The 14,236-nt window shown below is 30.3% G+C and overlaps 5 protein-coding genes across 8 annotated transcripts; 2 read left to right on the forward strand and 3 right to left on the reverse strand.

Moving 5' to 3' along the window:
- Positions 1-22: 22 nt before the first annotated feature.
- LOC126864963 (density-regulated protein homolog) lies at positions 23-1,312 on the forward strand. Of its 2 annotated transcripts, none has more exons than XM_050616916.1 (6): positions 23-179; positions 258-409; positions 509-593; positions 672-851; positions 948-1,087; positions 1,158-1,312. In XM_050616916.1, exons 2-6 carry the CDS (start codon positions 308-310, stop codon positions 1,200-1,202), a joined length of 552 nt encoding a protein of 183 aa, XP_050472873.1. In that variant the 5' UTR covers positions 23-179; positions 258-307; the 3' UTR covers positions 1,203-1,312. The 2 variants fall into 2 exon arrangements, with proteins under 2 accessions (XP_050472873.1, XP_050472874.1); XM_050616917.1 differs by having other exon boundaries at positions 32-179; positions 279-409.
- On the reverse strand, positions 1,218-2,102 carry LOC126864965 (DNA-directed RNA polymerase III subunit RPC9). Its single transcript, XM_050616920.1, has 3 exons — positions 1,859-2,102; positions 1,510-1,780; positions 1,218-1,437 (listed from the first exon to the last, which is right to left on the reverse strand). Exons 1-3 carry the CDS (start codon positions 1,864-1,866, stop codon positions 1,339-1,341), a joined length of 378 nt encoding a protein of 125 aa, XP_050472877.1. The 5' UTR covers positions 1,867-2,102; the 3' UTR covers positions 1,218-1,338.
- A 726-nt stretch (positions 2,103-2,828) lies between these two features.
- On the forward strand, positions 2,829-7,817 carry LOC126864957 (serine/threonine-protein kinase unc-51). Its single transcript, XM_050616908.1, has 13 exons — positions 2,829-3,471; positions 3,916-4,008; positions 4,355-4,405; positions 4,526-4,595; positions 4,701-4,877; positions 5,001-5,235; positions 5,321-5,635; positions 5,733-6,002; positions 6,081-6,334; positions 6,441-6,809; positions 6,887-7,014; positions 7,116-7,251; positions 7,333-7,817. The coding sequence occupies exons 1-13, from the start codon at positions 3,382-3,384 to the stop codon at positions 7,404-7,406; spliced, it is 2,262 nt and encodes a 753-aa protein (XP_050472865.1). The 5' UTR covers positions 2,829-3,381; the 3' UTR covers positions 7,407-7,817.
- Positions 7,761-9,540, reverse strand: LOC126864964 (translocator protein). 2 transcript variants are annotated; one of them, XM_050616919.1, is made up of 4 exons: positions 9,388-9,540; positions 9,147-9,296; positions 8,227-8,439; positions 7,761-8,156 (listed from the first exon to the last, which is right to left on the reverse strand). In XM_050616919.1, exons 2-4 carry the CDS (start codon positions 9,252-9,254, stop codon positions 7,962-7,964), a joined length of 516 nt encoding a protein of 171 aa, XP_050472876.1. In that variant the 5' UTR covers positions 9,255-9,296; positions 9,388-9,540; the 3' UTR covers positions 7,761-7,961. The 2 variants fall into 2 exon arrangements, with proteins under 2 accessions (XP_050472876.1, XP_050472875.1); XM_050616918.1 differs by having other exon boundaries at positions 9,375-9,502.
- Positions 9,541-9,818: 278 nt separating this feature from the next.
- LOC126864961 (transmembrane protein 120 homolog) lies at positions 9,819-12,589 on the reverse strand. Of its 2 annotated transcripts, none has more exons than XM_050616911.1 (6): positions 12,386-12,589; positions 11,927-12,045; positions 11,688-11,846; positions 11,514-11,606; positions 11,219-11,436; positions 9,819-11,146 (listed from the first exon to the last, which is right to left on the reverse strand). In XM_050616911.1, exons 1-6 carry the CDS (start codon positions 12,452-12,454, stop codon positions 10,737-10,739), a joined length of 1,068 nt encoding a protein of 355 aa, XP_050472868.1. In that variant the 5' UTR covers positions 12,455-12,589; the 3' UTR covers positions 9,819-10,736. The 2 variants fall into 2 exon arrangements, with proteins under 2 accessions (XP_050472868.1, XP_050472870.1); XM_050616913.1 differs by having other exon boundaries at positions 12,314-12,584.
- Positions 12,590-14,236: the final 1,647 nt, after the last annotated feature.

Raw genomic sequence — 14,236 nt, forward strand, 5'->3', positions numbered from 1 at the left:
GTATGGTTCCTTTTGAAGTTGGACGTTATTAGAACGTTCCTTCGTTGGTAGAAATTGGTAGAAATGAAATCGTTTTTTGGCACCTAACAAAACGGAATTAAAATTACTAGATATCGGATTGCTAACCTTATGTGACTACTCATTTGAATAAGAAATTGTCTGGACCTTATTTAAGAAAGGTATTACAGGAGTACAAAAACATATTGAAAAAAGAAAATTAATTGAAGAAATTAATAAGGGATTAATTTGTTATTTAGTAAATTCGTATCAAACTACAGGAAACTGTAAGGTTAGGTGTCTTGATAGAATGTCGGCAGAGGAATCTTCAAATTTGCGTTTAGGACCTGATCCTAATGTCAGTTATCCGATACAAGTACAATATTGTGGAAATTGTTCTCTTCCCATCGAGGTAAGGCAATCTTAAACAATTGGTATCTGAAATTTATACTGTATGACAAAAAGTTAATACTTGGATTTTTTGAAAATGTAATTCCCATTTGCATCACAGTATTGTGAATATTATCCAGAATATGAAAAGTGTAAGCAGTGGCTAGAAAGGAATTTACCAACAGAATTTGAGAAAGTTAAATTAGGTAATTATAATTTCTATATTGTTATTCTAAATTGTAAGTTCTATTATCATACTATAAATTTTATTTACTTGTGAGCAGTAGAAGATACTACTACAGAGGCAGGTGGAGGTGAAGATGAAAAGAAACGACAAAAACGTGGTGGCAAAGGCATGCTTAAGACAAAGAAAAAAGAAGATGTTCCAAAATTAGTGACCGTATCTAGAGCACCTAGAGGGAAAAAGAAATCTGTTACAGTTGTTACTGGTCTCAGCACTTTTGGTAATATAAAATGCTTATTCATAGCAATTCATTTTTTTTCTAAACAAGATAGTTGCTTAGCTGTAAAATTAAAACTTTATGCATATTAATTTACAGACATAGATCTAAAAGTAGCTGCAAAGTTTTTTGGTAGTAAATTTGCATGTGGATCTAGCGTAACAGGAGACGATGAAATAGTTATACAAGGGGATGTAAAAGATGAACTATTTGAAGTAATTCCAGAAAAGTGGCCACAAGTAAGAACAATAATTGTTTTTTTGAATGATATTAAAAATACACAATCTATGATATTTAACAAATTTTTAGATTGATGAAGATTCCATAGATGACCTGGGGGATCATAAAAGATAATGAGCAAACCGAAAGTTTATTTGCACAATGTATTTAATATTATATCATTTCCATTTCTGTTTAATATAAATAAAATGTACATAAAGTATATAAAATGTTTTTAAGAACTTTGTACAGTTAAAGTAGTAAAACCATGCTATCCATCTTGTTCATCTTCACCTAAGAAATTTCCTACTACTTGAAGTAAAGAATTTACTTCATCATCGGTCAAACGGTCTTCACTATCCTCTATAATCTAAAAAATATATATATACATAATTATATGTACTTTCAAATATTATATTTCTTATCACGCATTTTATATTACCAGTTGTATTTCAAGAGGTGTTTTAGGACACATATTTAAAAGAGTTAATTTCTCGCACTTTGTTAGTTTATAAGGTTCCAATGCTTGTAGAAGTCCTCTAATTTTTTCAGGTGTTTGCCTTTTACATGGAGTCTTTTCTAAATATCTTATAGTCTGATACGTTATACTTGCCAACTGATTTTGTTTCATTTTTTGTTTTTTATTTGATTTTATATTTTGCAGAATATTTAGAACCTCATAATTGCTTAAACAAGCTGAGCAATCTTTGAGCCTAACATAAAATTTATTCTGAAAGTTTTTAATAGTTACTCACTAAAACAATTATAAATACGAAAAGATAGTTACTCACACTTCCATATTAAATATTCAAACAATATTTAACTGTGATTCTCTCTTATATTTCCAAATCACAAATATATAGTAAGGTTAGGTGCTCATATTTATCGTTATTCTTCAGATACAAATATTTGATTCCAATATAAGTATATGTCGTGTGCATGACACGCGCTCAGGGACCACAGCTGACTATAGTTATATTTTAGATCTTGCAAGACTGTATATTGGTAAGTTGTAGCCCCCATACGTTACTCGATAGTTATAAAGATAAAAAGCAAAATATATTTACAGTGTTATTGATTAGTTACTATTATTTAACACTTTCTGACATTTAGCGATTAAATATTACAATTTAATTAATAAAGGAAGACGTAAAGAGAAATATATAATAGCATTTAATTGCTCATAATTTAATTGTTCATAATTTTAACATTCTAAATAGACGTAAGATAAATTATAATTAACTATTTAGCAACGATTATCAAATTTTATTCTGGAAAATATTTTATTTCAATTCTAAATTTTTTTTTATTTCTTTTTATTAAATGATTTAATATGAAAATGATATTAATCGAAATATATATAAAATCTAATTTTAGCAACTCTAATTGCAAAATTATTTTCATTTAAAACTTTACAATTTCCTTTAAATTTTATAGAATATAAAGTGAAAGATATATATATATTTAATTTCATTATAAAATGTAGTACAAATTCAATTCCAAATATCAAACTTTATATAAAATTCTATTTATTAGCAGTACAAAATACTTAAAAGTACATATACATATAATACATACCATATAGAGTTGAAATAAGAATACAATTTTCATTAAAAATTTGTACGATATCCTTATTTTTATGCATTTATATGAAATTTGCGAGTGCAAAATTCCATTCTTAAACAGAATGCATTTGATATGAAAAGTTATATAAAATATCCAACTAATACTTGATAGGTAAAACAATTTTTACCGAGATCCTACTTTGTTAATTATATTTGCAGGAATATAAATTTGCATAAAAATCCGCAATCTACTCATGTTAAACCCTTTCAAATTTTATGGTAAGCCTCATATTCACTCACAAACAAATTTGAAGAAATTTTAAGTCGCGGGCCTCTAATACGATAGTCACATACCTGTGAACATTAACACGACCTCTGTACGGAATCGTCTGACATCTTGCAAAGGCAACTGTACGTCTGAGTGCGTACTCCGTAGTGTTTTGTATTTTGCAAGTATACACTACCATCAGTGTGGTGATTCGAGTTAATGATCGATGTGATTCATAAGGGTGGACAAAATGTAGACCGATGACCGAGGTTGATTAAGTCTTTGAAGAAGATCGTCGGAGAATAGGACTGATACCGAACAGAAAATCCTACGGACCGCAACTTTTCTTACAACACGTATCGATCTCTCTCTCCGCAGGCAATGCATCTTCCTAGCCTGTCGTGCTATGTTTATAAACTGTTGACCTTGCTTGTTAAAGATCGGTGAAAGATTCTCGATCGCCGAGAAATTACGATCAACAATGGAAATCGTCGGCGACTACGAGTACAACACGAAAGATCTGATAGGCCACGGCGCATTTGCCGTCGTCTTCAGAGGTAGACATCGTAAAGTGAGTTTTCTTGTTTTTTCTCGATCATTGAAAATCATGATCGTCAATGAAATTATAAAAAGGAGTGAATCAACCAAACTTTGATCATAATTGAAGACCACAGATAAAGAACATGATAAGCTTATTTGTTTTGATTTTATAATTTTGATGCTAGTTTCCTCTGTAAAACATGAAAAGTGTGATTTATTATGTTTTTCTCCCGTGATCTTCAATTACATGTGTTGGTGATTACATGTGTTCCTTTTTGTTTTGTGGAAACTAGATTTCACCATCACAATTGAAGACAACAGAAAAAGAACATGATAAGTCTATTTGCATTGATTTTATAATTTTGATGTTACTTTTCTCTGTAAAACATGAAAAGTGTGATTTATTATGTTTTCTTAAGTGATCTGCAATTATTATATGTGTTGGTGATTATATATGGTCCTTTTTGTTTTGTAGAAACCAAATTTTGTAGTGGCAATCAAAAGTATCACCAAAAAAAGTTTGGCAAAATCACAGAATCTACTTGGAAAAGAAATCAAGATTCTGAAGGTTTGTAATTTGTGCTATTGTATCTATATTTTGAGATACATTCAATGTTTGTATTTGACTTATATTATAAAAGAATTGCCTTTACTTAACTTATAAAGAAACATGATCTTTCTCATGTTATTCATCTGAAATAAAAAATTGTAAAGTAATCGTAAGATACTTATGTATCTTACACTAATTATTAATAAGAACAATAATATTTACTATAAGGAAGTTTGAATGTTTAAAACTAATACATATATTTTTTAATAAGAATTATCTGTGGTTAAGAAACAGTTTAAATGTTTCATATTTCAATAACAACTGCATAATGAGTTTGGTTGCTGACTGAAACATTATGTTTCAGGAACTAACAGAATTACATCATGAAAATGTTGTTGCATTATTGGACTGCAAGGTTAGTACAATGAGAATTAGCACATAATACTTAGGTTAGTAAGCATTAAATATCTTTACTTTCTTTGTAAATATTATATAATAGTATTGATATTGGTTTAATTATGAACTTACTGTTTAGGAGTCTAATTATAATGTCTTCCTGGTTATGGAGTATTGTAATGGTGGGGATTTAGCTGATTATTTAAGTGGTATGTTTTCTATAAAAAAAAAGTCTTATTAAAACATTGAAATGATATTTACACGAGCTAAAGATCAACTATATTTACTCTATTATTTCATTTTTCATTAATTAGCAAAAGGAACTCTTTCTGAAGATACTATCAGAGTGTTTCTAAAGCAATTAGCAGGTGCGATGAAAGCACTACATGCCAAAGGTGTAGTTCACAGAGATCTTAAACCACAAAATATTTTACTCAGTCATAATTGTGGTAAGGCTTGTCCACAGCCACATCAAATAACATTAAAAATTGGCAAGTATTTATTTCTTTATTTCTTTAATACGTATTGTACCACATGAAAAAAAAGTTTAAATTTATCTAAATTGAAGGGATAAGTAAAGAAAAAGGGTTCTAAATTATACTTTTCTGTTCCAGCGGATTTTGGGTTTGCTAGGTTCTTACAAGATGGTGTAATGGCTGCAACATTATGTGGTTCACCTATGTATATGGCACCAGAAGTTATAATGTCACTTCAGTATGATGCGAAAGCAGATCTCTGGTCTTTAGGAACAATAGTTTTTCAATGTCTTACTGGGAAAGCTCCATTTCAAGCTCACACACCTCAGGCTTTAAAACTGTTTTATGAGAAAAATGCAAATCTTGGACCTAAGTATGTTGTAATATACTTATGTGCTTTTGCTGAAAAGAGAAGCTTATATTCATTTTCTTTTTTGTTTTAATTGCTTATATTTTAGAATCCCACCCGGAACTTCACCTGAGTTATCAGATCTTTTAATGGGCTTATTAAGACGTAATGCTAGAGATCGTATGCCTTTTGATGAATTCTTTGGACATCCTTTCCTTCAAGGTTCCAGGGAAAGCCCTAGTCCAGTTCCTGCTGAACTTCCTGCTTCTCCAGGAACATTAGCGATTCAAGAAGGAGCTACGGCTGTTACAAGATCAGAGCCAGAAACAACCAGTCCGTGTTCCAGCCCTGAAGATGACTTTGTGCTTGTGCCAAGTGATCTCAGTAGTGACACAGACAATAATCCCAACACACAACAAGTAAAGTACGTAATTTAATAACATTTTATACAAAGAATTTCTATTTATCTTTTATTTTATTTATTATTATATGTGTTTTTAATATTGTTATTAATTGATTAGATATATCAAACAAACTAGTAGAGAGGCAGTGAGTCCACCACGACCATGCTTCCTTCCCATTTCTGAGCCAATTCCCGTTCCATCTCAAAGAAGTATTGCACAACCATCATCTCCTTCTACAAATGTACGATCGGGAAGTAGTGTTGTTCCTCGCTCGCAACCTATAAGTATGAAACGCAGTGTGGATACTCATAGAAGTCATGCTCCTGATATTGGCTCTCTTAGTCCACCCAGTGTTCAATTTGTCATTGGTACACCACCCAGTAGAAGGTATACTAATTTTTTATTGGTATAAATTATTTTATTTGTCATATGTGTATCATCTTTTTTAACTGTGATTATTTTCAGATTAAGTGAAACACCTCCACCACCAAATACGTGGCAAGTTAGTCCTGTTGCAAGGCATTCACATACTTCCAGTGGGACGTCACCATTAAGGCGTTCGACTGGAAATAATAGTGCATCTTCGCCATTACTAACAGGACCATTGGCAGTGTTAGGTTCTCCTACATCGAGAGCATTTCAGGATAATAACAACACATTGAGGCATTCGCCAGTTATTCCTTTTGGAACAAGAGCTGTTACACTTCCTGAAATATCTGGTACGCATTTTATATTATTTACAAATTGTTTGTGCTACAGCAGGAGAAATATTTTATGTTAAATTAGTCAATATCTTCACTCTTTTTTTTGGTACTATATTTACAGAGGCGGGTAGTTTCCAAAATCTCCTACCAGAAGTAAATCCTACGATAACAGATGATCGACCACTGACGTTCTTTGCACCTGAACTTCCAGAGGAGACGCTTTTGGAACGAGAACACAACGAAATATTAGCGAAGTTAAACTTTGTTGTTGCATTATGCGAATGTGTATGTGAAGTAGCAAGAACAAGAGCAGGACCTTTAGGTGCGCCTTTGGGTGGTATCGAACAAGCAAGCACTGCTGCAACAAGGAGGAGAGCAGAACAAGTAATTTTACTTGTTAGAGCTCTTCAGTGGCTCAGTTCTGGACTAAATCTTGCAACTCAACAACTTAACGCTGGTCGGTTGCAGCCAACTACTACCGTTAAAGAAGGTAATTTTCGTTTATTATAATTATGAATAATTATTGTATATTAAATATAATAATATATAGAGATGATTATATTTCAGTTGTGAATACAATGAACGAAAAATTCAGAACGTGCCTCTCAGAATGTAAACAGCTCAATAGTGCTGGGCTTCTTCATCAGACAGGAGCTACTGCAGATAAAATTCTTTACAACCATGCCATTCAAATGGTAAGTATCTGGGAAATTTCTTTTACTTTCTTTTTTTTTTTAACTAGGTAAAAATATACCTATGAAATAGATATATTTATGAAAAACTATATTTTTAACAGTGTCAGTCAGCAGCACTAGACGAATTGTTTGGCAACCCTGCAGAATGTTTTCAGCGGTATCATACAGCACAGATATTGCTCCATTCTTTATCGCAACATGTCAGCCACAGTCAGGATAGAGCCCTCCTTATTAAATGTATTTTATATATTTTTTTTATTGTAGAATATATATTCCTATTTTTAATCAAGATATTAAAATGTATATATTTTATTTTAGATAAAGATGCTGTTGAAAAACGCCTATACGTACTTCAACAACAAGGTTACATTTATGCAACCGATCCTACATAGCGCTTGTGAAAAATGGCAGCAGAGTGCAGCGACCCGCCCAAACCTGTACCGTGCTCGATATCTCTTTTCTGTAAGATATTCTGCCCTATTCTGTATAAAAACTGTTAACTCATTAATCATTAAGACCTTGCTACAAAGATGACATTGTAGAAAGAAGCAAATTTAAGATAACATATATAGTAACTTTGTTAGATCTTACACAGAATAGGGTAGATTACCCCGTGGAAGAGTACGAAAGTGATTCTGTACAAGTTTCTTTATATGATTTATTAATAATGCGAACAATGAAATTAAATTATATATATAATATAGATATTATATTATATATATATATTGTAATGTACGTATGGTTGATTAACTTTATGACTAACCTTTATTTCATATCAAACAATAAACATGTGTATACTAATAGCATTGTGCGTTCAATGCAAGGCATGTTTCTTATCAAATAAGATAATAGTGATATAGTAACTGTTAAAAAAACAAGAGTAAAGTATTGTTTTCATTAGGTGATCTATATTAATGTTGTTTGCTACAGAAGTATCACCAAGTATATTATTTTTTCTTTTCATCCACAGCTGGTTCAATACTTGGTTTGTTATCCTTATAAATTGTGTAATTCAATGCTGTAGCAAGAGTAGCCCATGCTAAATATGGAATAGTCAACCAACCAGCAAGTGAATTCACATGATAAAAACACATACCCATTGCTACAGTACTTCCCCATAATAAAACAATTTCATACAAAGCCTAAAAGCATAAAAGGAGATAAATGGAAAGGTAATTAAAATCTGTGATATATTTATTTCTATCAAAATACCCATTTTATCTTGTGTAATCCAAAGAACAGTGGTGTCCAAGACCAATTTAGTATTAAATTAGTTCCATAAATAGAAAGAGGTACTATTGCTTCCCTGAAACCACCACCATCTCTCCATACTAAATATGAAGAATACCCCATTGTGCAATAAAGGGTTGTCCATACTGGAGCGAATGCCCAGTTTGGTGGAGTCCAACATGGTCTTTTTAAAGACTGTTAAATATGATTTAAAACATTTATTATTTTATTAAAACTAACTTCATTTGAAAAGAATTTTAATGTAACCAATGGTCAAAAGTGAAGATACATTGTAGTATATTAAAAACGAATGAATCTCTCTGAAAAAGCGATGTAGGGATAAAAAGAGAACGCTACATACAAGCCTCTTGTGTTTTTCTCTAATAACGCTTACAATAAATATGAAAGCACAACACCGATCAACAAGCAGCGTTACTGTGCATATCTCATTAGACAAGGACAGAAAGAGCTCCGATGCAACGTTTTTTTCCTATTCCTATATCGCATGTATTCACACGATAATATATGATTCGCGTGTTCTGTTCTTAGATAAGAATCTCTATCTTACAATATTCTTTAAGTTGCTGAATATATGAGATTTTTTCAAGCATTTAATATAATAAAATAAAACGGAGAAATATATAATTTATTTAGAAATAAATCCTTATTTTAACCGAGTAAAAATTGAACATAATCAATTTTAATTAATAGATACAGTAATCGGGACTTTTGTTATTTTATTAGAAATAATATTCAAAACTAGTATTTGTTAGTATATTACAAAGTTTTATACCACTCTCTATGTATATTTGTTCATAAATTAAATTTATTGGCTAAAATTTTCTGACTCCATGTTCCACTACTGGATTTGAGTAGTTCTAACGATTAATCGATTTAATTACCTCATACCAGGGTTTGATATTTTTTCTAGTGATATAACTTCCAGCCCATCCTCCTATATTCGGATAAATAACAGCTGCCACAACCGGCCAAGATATTTTTACAGGCATTTTACTTAGAAGGAAATATTATTTGACTATTTTTCAAAATACCTGAACATAGATTGCAGAGAATAGAGAAAATGCGTTTATTACGTTTCGCGACTGACGTCTTTCTAGTGGTGTACTTACTGCTTACACTTACTTCGGAGAACTATCGGCACACCTACACACTTTTACTTGTTACATCCGTTATTACGTACATTGGTAACAATGATTGCGATGAATTTACATCGTCATGAATACTTATGCAATGTAATGCAATTAATATTATAAATAAAATTACAACTATCATATAAAATCATATATTTCTCATACATGAGATAAAAACGTATTATACACACATTTAATAAAAATAACGTACTAACAATAATGAATTGCAAAAAAATAGCTTCATTACAGATAGGATATTTCATGATTTTTTTACGCAATAAATCGCTATTTTTTTTTATAAAATTTGGAATGTAAGTTGATATATGTATTCGCTATTAGCTATGAGATTGTTTTATTTTATTGATTTTCTGCATCAATAGAAATATAAGCACAAATATACGTACACGGTCATGTAGACACGTATGATTGAAAATGTATTATTTTATTTAATATTAGGCGAGTTACATATTTTTATTTACATATATAATTTAATAAATATATTAAGAACAAAACAAATAAGTTTATATTACACAAATGTGCAAAATGTCATGCATGATAATTATAAGTGACTATTAGCTGTAACTAGCATAAGTATCCCATGAGTATACGGGTGTGTGCGTGAACATATATTGTTCTAATTAAATTGTCATAATAGTACATAATAACATGCACACATATAGGCGCATGTGTACTCCTATGTGAATATAACATTACGTGTGAGACCATTTTTCTTTTTCTCTTGGTACACGTACAAGGTATATTTATGTTTTGACACAAACAAAATTTGTTTATATATCATTTCTGAGAGAAATAAATTTAAATTTCAACATGAATTTAAATGTTAGCAAGTATAAAATATAACATCCTCAAGGAACACTTTTTTAGAAGATAGAACGTGAACAAATTTTTTACTAAATTGCTACATAAAATTGCTGTTTTAAAAGGATATATTAATACACTTTAATTTTTTCTTAAATTAATAGTAAATACGCGTAATTTTGTTGATATCTAGAAAAGTAAACTTGATGTGGAAAGGCATACAAAAAGAATACTTCCAAATAATTCATTTCTACATTACAAGTTAGTACATATATTTTAAATGGGTCTTGTGTTAATGAGAGTGATAGAAAGACGACAATCCATGGAAGAGTTTTCCAGTGTTTTGTTTACTTTTGGTTGGTATTCTTTAGTCAGAGTTAATCGATATATTTATTTTATTTGCATTTCTTCATTATAGTTCTGCCTGACATTTGCATTTTTCTTATTCGTGAATATTCATTCCATATTTCATTAATCTTTTTATCATACTCGACTGATTAAAAAACTCTCGTTAATTTTATTTCACTCGCATTTCTGAGCTTTCACTTCCTTTTCCCCATTTACTTCCTTTTTTCGTTCAGTTTTGGAGAAAAATACTCCAGCAAAGTGATATTTAACGCGTTCTCTTAGTTTTTGACGAATTACCATGGTAGTTGTTATTGTATTACCTAGGAACAATACCAAGAACATACCACTAAGAACTGGAACATGCCATGTAGCTTCTGGATGGGATACTAATGTGTATAAGACATATGCATTGTATAACTGAAATACATATCCAACAAAAAGGAATGGCAATAAAAACGATAATCCACGCCACATCCATGAATGGAAACCTTCGATAGTAATATCCATATTATGCCTTTCACCTAATGCTTTCAACCGATACAAAACACCCCGCTGATAACAAAATTGCAGAGACTGTACTACACCTGCAAATAAAACATACTATATTTTATGTAAATAAAAGAAATTGTTGGATAAATTTTTGATAAATAACATACTGATGTAAACATTGAACCACATAAATTGTTGCCTAAATGCATACCATGGCCCTGTGTTAGGCCATACTAATAACAGACCAGATACTACAGTCGAAAAGAAATGGTGAAATCTCCACCAACCTTTTATTCTTGAACCATTTACTTTTAATATACTTTCCCTTATTGTCAATGTACAATAATACCAGACTAAAAGGAACATAAAACTAAGTTCCAAAGTTCTGCAACAGATATTACCAATAAGAGGTTGTTATAAATATACTTTCTGTTTCGATACAAAATAAATAATATATATTACCTGACATTAGTTACCAGATTTAACATAGATAAAATAAAACCGATTACAGAAAGGACTAATTTAAATTTTTCATATTCATCTTTATATTTGAACCTGAAAGATAAATGAGATGTTCAAATATACGTCCTATAATGTTTTGTCTGTTGGATAAATGACTATTACTGTCATCCTTACTTATCATTTTTGTTTAAAATGGAAACATTAACATTGCCTAAAATAATTTGAAGATATGTGCCATTTGGTTTTGGTAATGTTTGTTCTATTTCATGTAACTGCTGTTTTCTTTTAGCCATCTCTTTGCTTAAACTTTTTTGTGCTTCGCTCGCATGTAACCTAAAGTTAAATGAGAATATATTCAATTATTTGAAGAAAATTAATTGAAAAAGTATATACGTACTAAAACAATTACTTACTGTTTCAATGATTTTGATATTATACTCATCCGGTATTTTTGGTGAGAAATTCCTTTCAAACATTTTGCTTGAAGTTCACTTACTTCCTCTAATTTTGCAAGATATTCTTTGTTCAATGCCTGTTAACAAAATTGAAATATTGATGACGTTGAAACATCATTAATATTCAAAATACCTCACACAATATGGAGAAATATTGTTTGTTCCAAATGTATTGATTAAACAATGAACAGTAACGAAAAGAACAAAGAAATGTTTCGTGATAGTATTTCAAACACGTTTATGAATATATTTTCGAAAAAAGGGTTTTTTAATTTCAGGAAATATTATATAAAAGTATTTTTATGCACCGGTTGCGATTATGGATAAATAAAAAATACACTTAACCTCATAGAAAATGGTCCAACGTTTAAACCACCGACAACATCAGTACCCAGGATTAACAAAAAATTATCTTACTTCTAATTCCTTGTACTCTTGTGCTAGGTCGTTCCAGTCTTTTAAACAGGATTCAACATCAGTATCCATCGCAGCAAAAAAAAAAGGGACGATGGCCAACGAGTAACGACTCACTAAAGTTTCAGGTACGCAATGATTTGCGGTGTTCTTATAGACCTGAGTCAAGCACTTCCTCGTGCATTTAAGTAGCGAAGGAGAGCTCTGGAAACAGTCTCTTATTAGTTGTGCTAATCTTCGAATATATGATGAATATGTATTTCATATTTAGCATAGAGAATTTAAATTTTGCAATGTAATTTGAACTTCATCCAATATTAAAATTTATTTATTTTTTATTATTAATTTTATTTTCAATGTATATTTATTTGGTACATTTCTTTCTTCTAAAGCATTTTAACAAGTTTTATCTTCTAGATTTTCGCAAACCCAATGGAAGATTTTGGAGAACAGTTTTGATAACGCTCATTGGTTTCTATAAATAGAAGATTAAAAGTTTTAATATTGCATCAAAATATTTAATTAGATTTTTCCAATTTATATTTGAATAGTAAGAAAAGTTGACTTTTATGGAATTTTATTTTTATGAAATAATGAATTAAATATAATTATAATTGCTAAATTTGCTGAAATATATCTGAGTTATTTGTCAGTAAAATTGGGCATTTCACTACTGTCCATCTTACATAATTCAAGTGATAACGATATCACATTCGTTAATTATATTTAATACACAATTTAAATTTGACTATAGCAGGAATTACTTAAATAGTATTAGCATGGTGATGAAATCGATATATTTTTATTAATGTGAATAATTAAGAAACATATAACGAATGAATATTGACAAATTTTGTAAGAAATAAAATTACAAATTTACATCTAATACATTCTATATATTCTGTAATATTCTCTGCATTTCGTATGTTAAGTTGTAAGTATATAGTGTATAGCTACAAGCAGAAAGAATTATATAGCTATTAAAATTAACAATATCTTCTGAAAATATTGGGAAACATTGCTTCTCCGATACATAATTCTAGATTAGATCAAAATCAAATAAAGTTTTTTCCTATTAATTAACAAATTATTAATAAAAACATAGACGCAGGTCATTTTTTCAAACTCTTTGACTATATAATGTTTACCTATGAAGGTTACTGTTTATACTTTTAGTAGAGTAATTAGGCATTTATTAATTTGAACTCGTATTTCAAATTTATCAATCATAAAATGTCAGCTGATCGAGCCACTGTTCAGGTAAACTATCGGTAGAATCGCCATTTGCGAACAGTACCATACAGTCGGTGAATTTAACCCGCGTCCTGTTGTATCGTTGAACACGCGAATTTTTTCACGGTCGTTGACCAGACAGCTCCACCGATCTGCGAAGACAAAAGTGCTTTGCATTCTCTGGTAAACATGTTCCTTTATATTCATCGCACTTCATTTTGACTGTTCAACGTTGATCTTCTGACCCAACGCGTAAAAAGTATCACCTGCCTGGACGTTTCTTCATCCGTCGTGGAATACACGAATTTCAATGATAAGCACTTCTTCAGAGATGTGTTAATTAGTTTCAGAAATCAGTCGATGATTAAAATATAATAGAATTTTTAATAACAATAAATAAAATTTTCTTTCGCAAATTTTTTGGATGTATGATTACAACAGTATGTATAATCGTGGCATTGCATCATTAAGTATTGCCTGAATGAGCATTACACTTTAATCACTTTCATGATGTTGTAATTATGTGCAAGATATCAAATAGTTTTCAATTTGTATTAACATATAAGATATAAAATACAAACAAAATACGATACGCGTACTGCTTGATAAAAAATTTCAAAT

Source organism: Bombus huntii, chromosome 4, assembly GCF_024542735.1.
Source record: "Bombus huntii isolate Logan2020A chromosome 4, iyBomHunt1.1, whole genome shotgun sequence".
NCBI classification, from domain to species: domain Eukaryota; kingdom Metazoa; phylum Arthropoda; class Insecta; order Hymenoptera; family Apidae; genus Bombus; species Bombus huntii.